Source organism: Harpia harpyja, chromosome 2, assembly GCF_026419915.1.
Source record: "Harpia harpyja isolate bHarHar1 chromosome 2, bHarHar1 primary haplotype, whole genome shotgun sequence".
NCBI classification, from domain to species: domain Eukaryota; kingdom Metazoa; phylum Chordata; class Aves; order Accipitriformes; family Accipitridae; genus Harpia; species Harpia harpyja.
In genome coordinates, this window is record NC_068941.1 from 29386331 (window position 1) to 29404638 (window position 18308).

The following is an 18308-nucleotide window of genomic DNA, read 5'->3' on the forward strand; positions in this document are numbered from 1 at the left end:
GGAACTGGGGTGGTTTAGCCTGGAGAAGAGGAGGCTGAGGAGAGACCTTATTGCTCTCTACAACTACCTGAAAGGGGGCTGTAGCGACGTGGGTGTCAACAACAAGCGATAGGACAAGAAGAAATGGCCTCAAGTTGCACCTGGGGAGCTTTAGATTGGATATTAGGAAAAAAATTCTTTACTGAGAGGGTTGTCAGGCATTGGAACAGGCTGCCCAGGGAAGTGGTGGAGTCACCACCCCTGGAGGTGTTTAAAAGACATGTAGGTGTGGCACTTAGGGACATGGTTTACTGTTGGACTTGGCAGTGTTAGGTTTCTGTTTGGACTTGATGATCTTAAGTGTCTTTTCCAACCTAAATGATTCTATTCTGTGAAAAGTATTTTACTTTCAAACTCCTTTTAAGAATTTCAACAACTCCAACAGAACAGTTGAAAGATTTCACTGTTGATGACATCCTTGAAGCCACTCAAGGTAACTCACATTATTTATAAATATTTACAAGTCAAAGTCATGCAATTACCTGTATTTTCAAAACCATATGGACTACTAGAAAATTAATTCTTAAATTATTTAGAAATCAAAGAAATCAAAACTGATTTGCATTATTTAATATTTATGTACAGAAAAAATAATTTGTAACAAACCATGTATTTACAATTTACACTGCAGAAAGATCTTTTAAGGTCAATGAAACAACGTGCCCCTAAAACTGGGGTGTATTTGCAGTTGGATGGTAGGTAGTGTTCTTTAGAACTCGTTTGTATTAGATGATCTTCAATTTGCAGGCAAAGTTATGGTCTCCAACAACATGCTTCTTGCTTTTGGTCTAAATAATAGGAAGAATAGAAATCAGTTCAAATTAACACAGTTAAAAAAAGGCCTATCTGACTGTGCCACAATATTAGGGAGTTACTAGACAGTAAAGTGGAACAACTGCAAATTGTACTCACAGCAGCAAGAACATTAGAGCATTCACCTACACCAGTGGCAAATCAATACAAATATTAGTATCATTTCAATTATGCTCAAAAGAGCACATTAGTCTAATTTGATTTAGCTAACAGTGGTCTCTAACAAATGCGTTCCTCTGTGCAAAGTTTGGAGTCGTCAAAGCCACACCTGGCTGTTACACTGACACTTGTTCTGCACGTATTTTCTTACGCTCTCTCTCATATGAAATGTTTTATGTTGTGGAGGACCATGAGACACCAGTAGTTAATGTGTGTGTGAGTTTCATTCTATTTTTATAAAAATCTTGTGTGTATTTTAATTCGCTTAAGCTCACATTTAGACAAATGGTCCACAAGCTATGATTTACAGTCCCAAAGGCGACACAAAGCTGCTGACAGTAGGGAAAAGTCCAAGAATTGAAACTGTTGCCAACTGAGGGAATAACATCTGATGCAACTCACCACATCAAGTGACAGCTGAGGACTATTACTCCAAATGTAGAGTTACATGGAAAAAGCAGCCACTTGATAGCCTGGACTGCACAAGATGCCAAATTTTCGAGCTGGTTTAAAGCCCGCACACCAAATGAAGACTGCTGTTAAGACTTGCAAGTGAAAAATAACAGCCTACTATCAAAATATCTTATACTAAAATGTTTTGGGGTACGTATGCAGAAAATTGTTAGCTAATTCCCCAAAACTGATCAGTGGACTTCTCATCAAACCCAGGTATGTGCCTTCCTCAGAGGAACATCTCAGAGCAAAGACCAGAAGGGGCAACTTAAAGCTGACAGTTGTAACACAACTTAGTATGCACATTTTGTCTTTCACTGTAGAGAAAGGGAAAACACTGGCTGTTCACCGGTGGCCAAGCGCTCTGGCACACCCCACACTCTGCCACAGTTGGCATATTCATAGCCTGCTGTGTGACACAGAAAAGGCCCTCCACTTGAGATGTACAACAGAAGGGTCCTCCCAACACAAGCATGAACTAAATTTATAGGAGAGCAGCTTCCATAGCATGGGAGTCTGATTCCACAGAATGGTTGAGGTTGGAAGGGACCTCTGAAAGTCATCTGGTCCAAACCTCCTGCTCAAGCAGAACCACCTAGAGCCAGTTGCCCTGGATTCAGAAAAGCTGAATTGGTGATAAGAATGAGGATACCAAGAGTGTACACAAACGCTCTAATGTACTTTGCCAATACAACCTCCCACCCACAGGCAGTACGTTGGGTAGAATGGAGATGGCAGGTTCTGAACTGTGTGGACAGAGCCGTGCCACATGGAAGGGTATGTCAAATGAGCTTGGTCAGGTCTCAGCTCTGTCTTGAAGAGAAATGTATGAAGGTCATCCTGAAGGGCCACCCAGCTCTTCCAGCTTATTCAGTCCAGGCTCATCCTTACACACCACAGAAACATCAAAAACCAGGGAGATTATTTTCTCGCGGCATTTACCAGAAAAGTCAGGCAGCAACGGGGTGTGAGAGGGCATAAGCATCCCCATCCACATCTGCAGCAATGGGCATGCACTACCATGCTAGACCTCTGTGCCAAAACCAGCCGGTGTCAAATGGCATTCCCACTGGCAAGAGGAATGAAGATGTAAGAGCAGGTAAATGCCTGGACTAGCCTGCCAATGCAAAATCAGGGTATGGCATGGTGCCTAAGTGATGGCAGAGCCACAGCAAGATTGCGCCAAGGCAAAGGAAGTGACCAGCATGCTGAATTACTGCTACAAGAGGAGCAAGAAGCACAATGCTACAATGCTCTGGGATAAGTCTGGCCAGGAGGAATTGTGCTGGGATGGATTCTTTTGGCACTGCAGAGCCAACCTCAACAGATGGATGAGGCTCAAGGGCAACCGTGCGGGCCTGCAGCAGTCTCAGTTCTGCTTCTGCAGCATGGAAAACGGCAGATGACGATGGTAACAAATGCCTTGCCAGTGACATCCTAAGCTGACCTTCTTGGGATTACAACTACACAAAAGTCTTTCAAAGAATGAAGGCCAAAGGAAGCTTTGTGTCACTTCTCTGAGCAAGAATATTGGGAGCTTTGCCAGGCCCTGTATAAAGCTTTAAGGAGAGGTAGCAAAGGAAACTTCAGGCACAAGAACACCTCTGAAATAATTCAAATACCTGCAACTGAGTTAGAAAAAAATGATACAATCCTTGCAAGCAGCACAAAGACAAAAAAGAAACCTTTGGTAAGGGAAATGCATCCAGAAAAGGCAACAAATTAGTTTAGGCAGCAAGACAAAAAATGAAGGAGCAGATTGAAACTTGATACAGCAGTTGAGCTGAAACAGTGGCAGGTGAATGCCAATGTGCATAGCAGGACACAGCGCATCACACTGGCAGCATGTGCACACAGAATTCCATGAAGAAAAGAAAATTACTATCAACACCTTAATACATGAGGAGACCCCTTCGTTGTCATTTCTGAAATAATTCAAGTTCCAGGTAAGTGCACAAGAAAAAAAAAAAAAAAGCTAGACGTTTAAGCAAATTCTTAGCCCATGCATGTGTCCAATTAATTAAGACAGGTTTCATACTTCATCAGCATCACAGTTCCATGGAAATGGGCAAGGAGGGGTGCAGGAGGACTGGGGCATGCACCTCATTTGCAACCCTCAGCATCTCACCGGAGATGAGCTCTGCAAGCTTAAAAAGTCCTTCAGAAGAGGACCTAATTATTTTCAGTAAAAACAATATTACTGTTAGAGTTCCCCCCCTCTTTTTTCCATCAAGAAACACAAGTATGTCATGCAGCGTGGGTGCAGGATGTAAGCAACAGAAGCCATTTCATAACAAGGTAATGATTTCTGTGAACTTAAATAGGGTTAGCAACTGAACAAAGTGAAGGTATTCTAAATTCTGGTAAGATAATTCACTCGATGCAATTTGTTTGAAAGGTTAAACAGGATGCTAAGATGGACTCGGTATGTCACAAAATGAAGAAGCAAATAAAGCAAACATTTACAGTTACTTTGTCTTTAAAACACAGAGGGCTTTTTCGCTAGCTAAAATACTGTTCCAAGTCTGGCAGCTGTGTTCCAATTTATTCCTGCAGCAACCTCTGTGCTTTACCTATGAATTACCTTAAGAGTGCACAGTAAAGCTGAGTTGCTTAACAGGCAAATGTCTGCTTTTGCTAATATGAAGAAAATCAGCCATAAAAAAAGTCAGAGAGATCCACAATTATCACTTAATTGTCCTTCATGGGCCAATACTGGGAGTCTCATACTTTCCCCTTAAGGTTGCTCCCTCCTTCAGCACTTTTTCTTAACTGGCTACTTAATTAGTCTTCCTGTCTGAACTTAATTGTAAATTTGTTTTGATTAATTAGCCTCAGAGCTGACTCGGCACTAACTGAAATATAGAAGTCCTTAGTTTCTTCAGCGTATAGGCTACTGCGTCCTAGGGGAGCCCCCTCTTTGTCAGCAATAAAATTTCAAGTTCAGATTGTGTTTGAAAAAAACTTCTTCATAATTAACTTTCATTTCTTGTAATTTCCCCCTCTGTACTACAACACAAAAGTGATGATAACATAAAGAAAGGATAAAATTCAGTAAGTTCAGGCCTCTTGCTCAGTGGATTATACATCACATTCATTAGCTGAATCCTACAGTTTTAGATAAGATGACTTTATGCTCTTAAACACAAGTGATCATAGCACTACTAGAATCCCAAAACAAGAGTGTAGGTTACCAGCACAGACAGCTGTGTTCTCATGGCACCAACACTGGAAAGGTTTCCCTTACCAATCGGAAGAGTCACATACTGCTCCTCCAAAAGTTATTGAATTACATTGAAAACCCTTCGTACAACCTAGACAAGCCAGTCTGCACCACCTTCGGACACCACTATAGCTCTTCATTATGTTTACACCTCTCATATCACTCCTTTTCTCTCCCTCTTTATGGCACATTGATTCCAGAAGACACCCACATGGCGTTACCATGCATCTGCCATCTTAATTCTCATTTCAGCAACTGTTACTGAAAACACAAGAAACGGCAACTTTTAACACCATGACCACAAAAAAATGTAATAAGCTAAATAATATGTGTTAACAGCTATTATACCCATTTAATAAACTTCCTAAACAGTTGTCAATAGTACTGCAATTCTTCAGTTTTCAAATTTAAAAGTCCTTACCTATCGAGCTCCAAAGAGAAGTTGAAAATCTTACTCAGGACATTAGTATGTTTTTCTATGAGCACTTTTAGATTTGCATCTCAACTGAACAGTCAGACTGAGAAAGTAAATGCTTTGCTTCTTTCGGCTCCCTGTTTCAATTATTGCCCTTCTTGTGCTCCAAACAAGAAAAGACCACAGAAGAAGTGCAAAGTAAATGTGGTTTTACAACCCCTTCTGTGCGCCTTTACTTGGGCACAGGAGTTTAAATAAAGCAAACCAGAACAGGAGCTTTGTGGGTGGGCTTAAGAACCCAGGGCAGCTCTGCAGGCACTCTTTTTAACGTATTCGTTCCCTAATAATCTGCAGCCAACTGTTTTGACTGATGATCAGCTACTGTTTTCATCTTAGAACTGGACCATAGGAATCACTTTGGTTGTCAAATCCTAAATGAAGCTTTTCCATGCCACCTGAGAAACGTTTGGCTTCGAGGTCTCTTCTGACTACATTTGTGATCAGCCATGAAGTGATAGGATATTCTGAAGAGGAAATGTACCAGCTTGGAAAGACTAAGATATTCAGTTACCACAGCTGTCAATATCATTAAAGAGGCATGTTCCATACTCTTCAGTTAGATGTATTATCTGCAATCAATCACCACTTAAAGTAAATCCTGTATTACAAAAGACATTGTGCAAGAATCTATACATCAGTAGAAATCTAAGAAACACTCCTTCATGCTGAAATGTCTTTTCAGCTGTTATGAAATGAGGAAATAGCTCTTTAGGTTTATTGCATTCCCCAAATGTTAATTTAAAATCATCTGCAGATAACCAATTCAGCTGTGTACTTGAAAAATAGAAGAAATTGTGTATGTGCCTCAACAAGTTGTTTTATTGGTGCTGTTTATTTTTCTGTAATTACACAGCTCACATTCTCTTATTTTATGTTTACAAACTTGTACGAATATGGATGTGCACACATATCTGACAGTTTTGCAACCATTCTGCTGCTGCTTTAAATTGCAAAAAGGCTTTGTTTAGTAAAACACGAACAGCTTTCTAACCAAATGAAACTATGAAAAGATAGATTTTCAAAAGAACCTACTAACCAGTAAAGTAATTTTTTTCAAAGGGAGCCAAAGCCTTCAAAAACCTGACTTTTTATTGTGGTGGGACATTGTCAATTAAGTTCCTTAAAATAAACTTCTAGTTGTTACCACAACACCTACCATAGAACACATATACCTGCTAACATGAAGCTGATGAAATATGTGATTCAGCTTTTGTTTCCAGTTCTCTCCATTACTGTTGACAGAAAGCAATGAATTAATATACTAAACCAGTGATATCCTCCAGGAACAGCATGTGTACTACACAGGCAACAGAAAAGGCCATGTGTCTCTCTCAACGACAATCCCAACTCCACTCCACAGCAGGCAACACTAGCTAACCGACTTTGGCCCAGCTTAGCACAAACCTGGCTCAGATCTCTACTACTACTATTAGAGGTGATGTTCTGTACTCTAGTGTAAGCAACAAGCTGTGCGATCCGAGCTGAATATATGAGGCATTGTAGTCCATGAAATAATTTTAAAGCTGTTTTAAAAGCTACAACAGGCAAATAACATTACAGAAACTCTAAGAATATTTATTTAATCTGCAGACCACAACATCCTCTATATGGGCTATTACTTTAGCATTTTACCAAGTCTAAATAATTTTGCTACATATCTATGTGAAACCACCACAGTAGTCAGTGGAAATTAAAACTACTCAACAGAGTAGAATCACACATATGCAGGAAGAAGAATGATAACTTCTCACATTTCAGAGAAGGCTTTTTTCTTTCTTTGCAGTATCCCATTTGGTAAAGGAAAAAATTAGACCACCAAAGGTTACCCATGACTACTAGTAGCCTGATGTACACATAAATGTAGGAAACGGGAGCCAAAGCAAGACTAGGTAGAGGTCAAACAATCAGCTGCTTCTTCTGACTAACGACCGATTCTTGTTCGCCACACTGCACAACTCAGCACCCATAGGAGTCCTGGAACTCAACATTCTCCTGTACCTCCTCACACTATATTCAGGCTAATGACACAGAAGCAAGTTTTTTTACAAGTGTCAAGTCGAAGAAAAAAAATTAAAATGCAGTCCAGTCAAACGGTGAACAACCTAGCTCAACTCAGCTCTTGCTGTGCACTAATGTTTTAAAAAACAACTTTGAACAAGTGGCTGCAACTAGTACAACATGCTTGCTAAGTTCATTCTGTTAGCATGTTTCAGTGCCAAGTCCTAACGTTAACAGAAACTGATTTACATCTCCTTGCAACAGAATTCAACTGTATTTATCTCCATCTGTAACACACTCTTCTTCCCTCCTTTCAAAAACGAAACCCTACCGAACATAGATGCCAGCCAACGACAAACACCTGTGCTTGAAGCCCCATCTAGTGACAAATAGTGGAATTGTTGCCAAACTAAAGCAAAATCCTAGATAAATTGCCACGCTTGGCACAATTGATTTTGCTACTTAAACGAAAAATTTAAAACCATGTAGTCCAACTACAAAATGTTCTCTGCAGACTATACAGGACATTTCTCCCAAGAAATCAACTAGCCAGGAAGCAACAAAACCATCCAGCCTAAAAAAATTACATACTTTACCAAATCCACCCTATTCTGTTAACACTCCCAGCCACAGAATTAGGAAAACAGAAACAGGCATTCATGGCATGCTGACCTCGAACCTGCACTTGAACATCTGCTACCATCCAGCCTGTGTCAGGAAAAGGTCTGCACACATTCCTTCTGCTTAAGAAAACATCCTGATTATGTATTTCTCATCATATACTTATGACCCAAAAGAAAATCCACTCACAACCTTGCTGCCAAGTTGCAGTACAGTGCAGTGGGGGAAGACACACTGGTGCCCAATACAACAAGGGCAATGTATCACTTCTCATTGGAGCCCACCAAACTAGAACACAGGAAAGCAGCAGGCTGCCTTGAGCTCCGTCACAACATACATCCATACTTTCCTTTAGGGCCATGAGCTCCATTGTCCATACATGTTCACTAACCCCTGAACAAAGTATCCTTCTGCTACTCAATCTACAGACAGGTAATGCAGAAGAAAATTTGCTGGGTTGTCTTCCTTCTGAACTCCCTGGCCTTTAACACAACTGAAAAGTGGTCTTGTTCTGACTTTCAGCTGGAATTAATGAGCTGTTGGGGTCAGAGACCACCACATCCATGCCCTGACCGCTGGGAGACAAGATGCTTGGGCTAGGAGCAGAGGCTTTTTGGTCTAATGCTAGCCCTGTACTGTTTTCCAAGTGGCAAACTTCCAGACCTCTGCAGGCCTGAGGAGTTGAAAGACTTACAAACTAAACATTTTAGTGGGTGGGATCCCTTCAAGCAGTGGAGACAGCATGTGTGCCCATCTGGTAGCTGGTATGGCTCCAACACAGAAGGGACAATATTTGAATCTTGCTGACCTTGAAGAGACCAACCCAAGCCCAAAATTTAGAAAAGCTGCCAATATCAAATTATTATCAGCTGTAACTAAATTACTTTTTATTATTAACTCAAACTGCTTACAAAAGTTGAGGCTAATAAAAATATTTTTAAAAAGGTCCTTCTGTGCAGTCTGAACTTTGACAGCAAACAGTTTGTATCAAGACAGAAGAACTAAATGGCAATAAGCATGTTCCTCTGTTTCATCTTCTCAGAGTTAAGCATGACCTAGCCATGAATGCAAAGATGCCAAAAAACTTCTACTATGTATTTCCACTGTCAGTCTAAATATGCACTAATCATAGGAACTACTGCTTGAAGGAGAATGATAAAAAATATATATATATATTACCTCGAATTCCCCAATCTAAAGTGTCTTTCACAGAGGCATGGTAATCTTGGTGTCCAAGCCCTTTCACAGATATACGAAGTCAGCTGGCAGCTGAAAGCTTAAGGGAAGCACTAAAGCCAATTGTCCTCCTACTTTAACGTATATTCTAGACATAGCATAAAGATGTTGTACCCAAGACTGTTTACAAGGTCAATACTCAATCCTCAAGTCCTTAAAGTTTACGATTCCAATTCAATTTTCTAGAACAGCAGTGACCATGGAGAGAAAGCACCCAGCAGATTCGCTGTAGTTTATCCTTATCTTCAACCAGAAGGAACCTTGAAAAGCTTGGGTGACAAATGCTATGTATACCATCTGCTATCTAGACTTGGCTTCTGGACCATATATTATAATTAGTTTTTCCAAAGGTCCTCATTATTATCAAGGAACACTGCAACAGAAACGAAAGGAGATACTAAAGTAATACACTTGGCAATGACCTATCCCTGTTACACAAAACAAAGCTATCCACAATGTTCAGAGCTAATCAAGCCATAGCTTCCATACAAAAGATAGGACCGATAAGCTCCTACTAAGAGCTCCCATTTCACAATTCGAATTTGAGGCACTAATCATACCTCTGCTAGACAAGGAAGAAACGCCTGTCATTAACATATTAGAAGAAGGCTGGACCCCAGCACACAAGCATTCCAGCAGCCCATCTCCTAGACAACAATTACTGGAACATGAACAGCACAGTCTTACATTTAAATAGAGATTATTCTAAGCAGTTTGTACCAGGCAGACGTTAAGACTCTCAGATGTTAGCTGAAGATGTCAAAATTCTTTCAAGTGCTAAGCATCTTTAGGGAGATTAGGCCTATAAATACAATTTGGAACAACAATGTGCTTTACCCACAAATTTTACACTTTTATCTTTCTGTCTTTGGACAACACAAGAACAATAACTGATGCAGAGTGAGGCCCTTCAGTATGTCCTTTCAGTTTGATAGCAAATTACTGAGGTTCTTTTGGTTTTGTTCTTAACTCTTCTTACATTGATTTCAGCTGCTCTGTATTAATTTGTAATGTTAAGCTGGGCACACTCAAACACTTTCTGTATGTAAAAAGAACTTCAAAACATACAAAAACTTGAAAACTGTTTCAGCAAACTTTTCTGCAGAAACTGTCTTTTTTGAGTTGTGTGAAGACAAGAACACTTTCTTCGTTCAGAAGGTTACGTATGTTATATCCATTTCCTACAAATAAAAACAGAGAAGGTTTTCTTTAGAAGCTAATAGCAATTTTTGAAGTCCTGTCTTCAGCCAAGTGTGTTTTTATTTCAAATACTTTAACAGAAGGAATATTAGCCCCTAATCTAGGATGCCACTCTTACAGGTACATCATTGTATTTCAAAGGGATAACAAGGAATACAGCTAGTGTCATTATTTTAACCTAGGGTAAGAATAAAGTGCATCTTTGCTGAGAAGATTTTTACTGAAAAGAATGTAACAGGCTTGAGCTCTCAGCTCTCAAAACCCACAATACAACTTTAAGGTGACTGAATTTATTTTAATTTATTCCTACAGAAAATCTCAATAAAAACTTCACATGGAATCTTATCTGCAGATCTTCACTTGGGATTTGCATACTAATGTGACCACAAACATAGAAACATCTAAAAGGCACTAAATGTTGGGAATGAGCAACGTCCTAACGTTCATATACAGCCACACTTGATGAATTACAAAGAGGTCACCTGCCACAACCATTGCATTGCCCATCCAGGCATAGAGACAGGCCATAAAGAAGCAAGGAAGAATGGAAAGCAACTATAGATCCTTATGGCCATACAGAACTTTCAGCAGATTGTATAATCTGCTTTCCCAAAAAGCAAACTACAAAATTGTCTCTGCAGACCCCTAAACTTTTAAGATTAAAACAAACACCAAAAAAAGGCTTCAAAGCATTGAGTATTAATTGAACAATGATTGTTCAATCAGGACATCATGGTGAAAAGTTAATGGAAAAACAAGTGGTAGCTTGTCATTTTCTAATATAGCCTTTTCACAAGAAAGCTGTACAAAAGCTCTCTACAGCTTCATGAACAGCCTGCTTTACAACTACTACAAACTCTCCTGACTAGTGTCTTACCCACTGAAGGACAGCTTCACATATGGAATTCATTCTACTTATTTCAGAAGGGCAAAATCAGAGATGTCTAAATTCTCAACAACCCACATGAAGTTACAACCTGTTCAACGAGACATTCTGCACCTTCTATATATCAAGCACAAAGTGTAAAATATGGTGAACAGATCCAAATGGATTTTCATAATTTTATGCAGAAAAACCAGCAAACATATGGTGACCAAAACAATTATACTAACTACCACTATATTAAGCTGTCTGTGAAGTTTCCCCAACATTATAGCTAGGGACAGAACCAGCATACCGAGAGAAATTCATTCTTAGAACTTGGTATGTCATCAAAAACTTTGAGGCCAACTCAAATAAGCAAGCAGTGTTTGTATCACCGCATTCAAAGGTTAGCTCATCAACCCCATCCAGTGTTGGGCAACATTCCTTTCTTCATAACCCTATACTTTCCCACTCTCTACTCAAACTTAACTCCTCCCATCATTCAGCTCGGTTTTGCTTCCTAGCATGCTAATTCAGTCTCATCCATCTCCAACAAACTGGTTTTAAACACATGAACTTACCTGCTGGAACATAGAAGTAGTCTCCTGTAGTCAGATAATATGACGTCTTATGTAAGGTAACAATAATTTTGCCACGGATAACATGGAAAGCCTTAACGAAAGCCAAGGGGTTCCAAGATTAGCAATGTTTCCTTTGCAAACATTTAAGAAAGTTATCCAAGAAAACATACTCTTTGTTTTGCATACATGTTGTAACAAAGATCAAGAAACAAATAAGCTAGCAGGGCTACAATCCCTTCTTCCCACCCTGCTGAAAAATAAAATGCACAACTTACAAGGGGGGGGGGGGGGGGGGGGCAATTTTATTTATTTGATACTTCTACCTTGCCTGCAAGATACGCAGTAAGCGTACATGGACGCACAGATTTAATGGGAAGCAAAGCTGGGTAACGTGCATTCCAAGTACCCCTAGCAAGTTTCTTTGGTTATAACTGATTTCACAACTGAAATGATTCATTAATGTTTCCTGTATTTATTTGCATTATAGCTGGAAAAAACTCTGAAAAACCTGTCAACTTCGTATGCTACTTCTGACCATTCTATGATTTTCTGTTTACATAGTCTGTTTTATAAAAATAAGGAAAAAAGCATACTTACTATTGTATCCATGTAGACAAACTGGTGCCCCTTTTCTTTAAATGGTTTCAAAATCAATCTACCAGTGGCAAAATAAGATGTATTCAAATTTTTATATATTTCTATTGATTCATCTTTGAAGAAGCATGAGTTACTGCTTTCAGTGTTAACACATTCTACAAAAAAAGTCCAGGAGATTAACATTAATGCTAACACATAATTAGTCTTGTTACTTGCTCAGTAACTACTTATTAAATCATATGCATTACATATTGTTTCAGTGCAACACCCCTAAGAGCTAGACTCAATATTTAGCTGAAAAATCAGGACACTTTTTGTGTCTCCTTTCTCCACAAGAAAAATGAATATTTCAACAGCTCACTTTTTCATGCCCAATTTTTTTTCTTATCGGTCTAACACTTACTACATAATTCAGAAAGGCCCTTGGTCACACCCCCTCAACCCACCTAGAAGTACTTCCCCATTTGTTACCGGGTCCACTACAATGGTTGGCTTAGAAGTATCAGCTAGGGTGTCAACCAAATTTGGAGGTATCTCACTTCCTGAAGAGACAAAAAAAAAAAACTAAGCAAAAACTGAAAAATAATCACTCTACATTTTAAAAACTTAATTAACAACTTTTCCACAAGTTTAGATTTCACACATAAGTACTTAAATTTGTTTTACTAAGTGTCTGAATACACTTTAATAAAAGGAAAACATCCATAGCAATTATTTGAAAATATAATTTTCATTGGAATTATTTCTGTGTGTAATAGATAACGGGTCTCTAAATCCTAAAGAATTTTCCAGGGGAATGCCCACTATTTATCCTATGCTATTAATGACAGTATTTACTCAGAATTATCTGCATTTTAAGAGAAGTGCTTTTCTAGCAACAGATACTGAGAGGAAATAAAATACATGATGAAGTATGAAGAACAAATTTTTTCCTTTTACCTACTGCTGATGGGCATCGGGAGACTTAAGAGATAAAGTGTTCAAAAGAATAAACACATGTTCAATGTGCCTCTTCTCAAGAAATACCATTACAGTAATCTCACCGTAAGTTGTAAATCAAAGAATGATTTCTATAATAAAAAAGATTTTTCCAGAGAAGGAAGTAGCCCGAGTTGATGACAACCTTACGCTTTTCAAATAGAAAAGAGATGCTGAAGAATGTTCACGACAGAATAAATAACCCAAAGCTCTCTTGCAGAACTCTCTTAAGCAGACAATTTTAGCTCCACAGTGCACAGGACATTTATTTAAATGCAGTCAGAACAAGTATGTTAAAGGCAAGCTATAGCACTTTATAGGCACTCGTGGCTGCTTAAATACTCTTACACCAAGACAGTCTGGGGTAGGAAGAAAGTTACTGTGTTTGAAATAGCTTTGTTCTAACATAACCATCTCTCTATAAAAAGAAGCAGCAACAGGTGCAACTCTATAGCTATAACCACAGAATTTTAATCATATCAGTAAAATTTAGGAATTTGCCCTAGAAATTCTACTCAGCTGATGGTCCTTATGTGCATCACTTAAAATTCAAGGATGCTAGAAAGATTATCTCAGGATGAAGGTCTGTTAAAGAGGGAATCCATCACTTCCAGAAGACAGTTGAAATGCACCTAAAGCAACCAATAATTCTGGTAAGATACAGTATGAACAGTCACTACCAGCCCAGGTTTACATGAACTGCAAATGATTTGTACTAAAACATACTAAAATTGTGCTTAGATCAAAGGTTGATCTAGACCAGGATCCTGTCTCCCATCAATGGCCAAAAGTAAGTACCCCTTCCATCCCCAGAAATGCTTTAAAAGTGTAATGGCACTTCCATGAAATACTTTCCACCTCTAACATGGAGCTCACACACTTTATTTAGAGCTATTAACAGTTAAGTTTTCTGTGAATTTATCTAGTTCTTGACTTGAGTCTACAGAAATATTTTTATCCACAGTATTCTGGGGAAGTAAGCACATAGTGAGAAGTGCCACCTTATTTCATTTGAAAAACCCAGCTCTCACTATCTTCCTTCCACACCTTCTAGTTCTTCTGTTTAAAAACAAACAAAAAACCACAACAAAACAAACCACAACTTATTTATATTCCCCTTCTCCATGCCACTAGTGATTTTATAGGTCTTTCTCACACCTCTGTAGTACTCTCTTCAGGGCTGAGGAGCCTTCGCCATGTAGTTGCTTCTTCTACAGAAGTCCTTCCATTTTTTTGACAAGCTTTCTCTGAACCTTCTCTAGTCCTACTACTTTCTTTTTGAGGTAAGGAATAAAATTTACATGCAACACGCTAGAAAATCAGAAATTTGTACCAACACTGGCTGTTTTCTACCTTATTTCTCTAATGATTATTTCAGCCCTGATTTGTTTTAGAACTGTGTCAGTACCATATGGCATTTTCCTTTAGCATAGAAGAAATAAAACAAATGCTAACAAACCTATAACTTCACATAGAAATGTTTCAGTCGCAAACAAAATCTCTAGACAGTCCCTATAAAGAAAGGTTCTTCAGGATCAAAATATCTTCCACAGAGAGCACAGAAAAAATAATTTGGCTTTTGGACTTTGACTGTATCTCCCTTTTCTGAGCACTACCTACATATTTATTATCTACTGGCCACAGAGGCTCTAGCAAAGCTTCCTGTTCCTGTTTGTTTAAACACAGGTTTATTGCCCACTTCTAACCATTTTATGCACTGTTCTTAAAGCTCTCTCTTCACCTACCTTGTTATGTTTTTGTATTTAACCTACAATAGCTTAAAACTCTATTGACACCATATGCTGCCTTTTCAGATGTGATACTAACAGGCATCAGTAAAATTACCAGAAGTTTTTATACGTTAACTGTGCATTATGAAACTAAACACATTAGCATCATTAATCAATGAGCTGAACCAGGACAGAAGTACAGCTTATTTTCTTCAACCCCTGCTTTAAAGGCACCACAAGACTTGTGGATATGTCCTGTATCTCTTCCTTTCTAACACTGAGAAGTTAGTTTTTACAATGAGATTATACAGCATTGTTATAGACAAAATAAGAACAGGTTTTTCCACATCAGATCACATTAACACATTTCATTATAACATTACTTTCACCCAGAGAGAGAGAATCAAGTTTTTACAGGAGAAAAATCTTACAGAAATAGAGTATTTGACTACAGATTTTTTTTAAGTATCAAAAGAAAAAAAAAGTCTGTGTTCATACTTGTTTCATCCCTTCTCTTCTTGCGATCACCCTTCCTCCGTTCAACCTTCCTGTAAGGTTCTGCTTCTGGACACACTATTCCACTAATCACAAGTGTTCCTGAAAAAAAAGAAATTTAAACAAAGTTCACTAACTCATAATAATTTTACAAGAATGCAGACTTGCACAACCAACAAGCATTTCAGCTGAGAATATATTTCCTTGATGCTGAATTTTTCAGATAGCTTCAGAAAGCCAGAACAAACCAAAAAGCTTTTCAACATCAAGTATTTTGGTGTGCAAGGCAACCTGAGACTTTTTAAAAAGAATCTGACCATATTTCAGTCAAAGAACATTTCAGAAAGGCTTGACATGACAGTCAATTTTTAAGACAAAATATCAATTTTAGGGACAAAAGAAATACTATTTTCAAGTAGACTAATCAGGAAAGGACCAAATTATGCTGAATTGTCAGAAAAAAAATCCCTGAGAACAAGATATATTCTATCACTTAGGGAATTTAACACTGAGACTGGATAAAATAATATAGTATCTGCTCTGGAGAACAATCTCCACACAAACAGAAATGCTCCAATGAACGATCCAGTAGATTGTCTCTTTTTCTGATATCATATAGAATCTTTGATGTAATAAACCTACTACTAGTACAGAGAAACTATTTTGTTCTTCCCTCAACAGTTAAGGCAAGGGTACTTAACATGCTCTGCTGATACTATTCCTCACTGACACAGGAGTATCAGGACAGAAAAAGACTCCACGGAAAGATGACTAAACAGCTGGAGGCCATAAGTAATCTACTTTTTAAAAAAATTACTAAATAGTAAGCATCTCAAAGCTTTCATGGCACAAGACCAACCCACAGATTTCTCTTTACTGCCCTATCAGGAGAAAGCAAATAGGTATTTTGGAACTAATACCTGAAGGCCTCATCGTATAGTTTACACGCTCGCCTCGCCAATATTCCAGAGGTCTTAGACGTATCCTTTTTGTCCGACGAACATTAGGTGTGTTGGAAGGCATTACTGATTTAAAGGATGAAACCATTCACATTAAGTATGAAAGGAAAATTCAGAAATGGCAAACATTAAAAATGCTTTCCTGTTGTTCTGTATCGGGGGTCAGCTGTTCCCAGCTGATATTTATATCACATTGCTATCATGACAGGAAAAAGGAATCAAGTATGGCCAAAAGCTTTCTTTTGCATACATCAGTATTTCACTCTCCTTTTTCTTAAACAGTCACCATGCTGACTTTACATTAGATTTCATTCTATATATCTTAGTGAATCACTGAGATATGGAAATTAGGGACTCAAGCACAAGGAGCAGCAAACATGCTACAAATGTGAAGACTAAGCTCTCAACAAAGACTAAGAACCCTGTCTAAATCTGAGAGATTTCATTAGCAACAGTGAAAAGGCACTGCCTTGGTTATGGCAAGAGGAAAGTAACAGAGACTGCATAAGCAGCCCCTTCTCTTCCAGATTCTTAAGTCCTATCTCCAAGCTCCAGAAGAGCAGCACTTTTGCTGACAGAAACCCCACACATTTCCAAGACTTCTCAGATATTTATCTTCAGACTTACCTATTACATAGTCTCAACTTTCAATTTTTCTAAGCTGCCATATATGAATATAATAAGATTCGATGGTTTACTGTTTGTAAGAAAGAATAAAAGGCCCTTAAGACTTGAGAGCAAATTAGTCAAGAATATTTAAATGCCAAAAATAAAAATGGTAAATAAGAAAAAACTTGCTGAAATAGTTTTTGAAGGTAGACACCTATAGTGTTGTGCATAAAATAATAATCAAGGGAATAAAGAACAATAAAAACAGACTAGTATGGGACTACAATCGGCTGTGTGCCCATTGTTCCATCCTATCCAGACTCAGACCACCACAGAAGGCAGGTTATTTGCACCCGCAGTTGCACTGTGCAAAACTAATTCAAATTCTTACTGTTCTCACTGAACTGTAAGCAGTGTCTTGACTCAACAGTAAATGAAAAATGGAAATGTGACAGTTAAAAAGATTATTGTTGGATATAGTAATAAAAAAAGAAACACTAGAAGTTTTTAAAAGTAACTTCAAAATTAGAGCATGGTTGTAATACCTCAAGAACTAACAAGCCTTATCTGTAAATACTTATTAACATATGAACCCATTTCTAGGTGTTTTCCTGCATCTCCTTCAGCAAAGTTTACATCAAGTTGGAAATGCATTTGCATTTGTGCACTTACATTAATATATTTTAAAATAATCTTACCTATTTTATGCCTTGCTATGCTGTCTGACAACAGATTTTTTACTTGGTAATTCAAGTCTTCAGAATTACCTGAAAATACATTCAAAAAACAACCACTATAGGCATTTACTATTTGTGACTTTTATTCAATATATCCACTAGAAGCAATCAAAGGTAATACAAGCAGAAGTCCCAATGTTACTGTTCCCGCTAACATTTTTTCCTTTAAACATATATGAAACCCGATGTAGAAAAACAGTATATGTAGTTAGTTTTTAAACAGTGTAAGCTTGAAAATTTCAGGAAAGCTATACATTCAAGTAAATATAACTATACATATAATTTTACTGATCAAAGTGCAAGGTCATTCAGCTTTATACCACCCAAGCTTAACTTTAGAACAAACTTCTTACCAGAACACCCACAAAACTTAGGTCTCTGAAGAAAGCATTGCATGAACTAATAACATTCACAACTGGCTCTAAAACACTAACGAAAAGACCATCTATCCCCAGGGCTCATATTCATTATGACAATATGTGCAACTTGTGTAGGGAAACTTAAAACCAAAATATTTTTAGGCAAACAGGCCACAGTTCC

At 38.1% G+C, this 18308-nt stretch overlaps 1 protein-coding gene across 3 annotated transcripts in view; it reads right to left on the reverse strand.

Annotated features, from left to right (window-relative positions):
* Positions 1-594: 594 nt before the first annotated feature.
* Positions 595-18308, reverse strand: part of CENPC (centromere protein C) — a 31381-nt gene continuing 13667 nt past the window's right edge. For 2 of the 3 annotated variants that reach the window (XM_052774063.1, XM_052774070.1), the window contains 7 exons: positions 17730-17798; positions 16384-16488; positions 15467-15565; positions 12707-12802; positions 12261-12415; positions 11664-11754; positions 595-10198 (listed from right to left, as the gene is read on the reverse strand). In XM_052774063.1, coding sequence (XP_052630023.1) covers positions 10104-10198; positions 11664-11754; positions 12261-12415; positions 12707-12802; positions 15467-15565; positions 16384-16488; positions 17730-17798 — 710 coding nt within the window. In that variant the 3' untranslated portion in view covers positions 595-10103. The remainder of the gene's footprint in view (positions 10199-11663; positions 11755-12260; positions 12416-12706; positions 12803-15466; positions 15566-16383; positions 16489-17729; positions 17799-18308) is intronic. The other variant, XM_052774053.1, reaches the window with a different exon arrangement.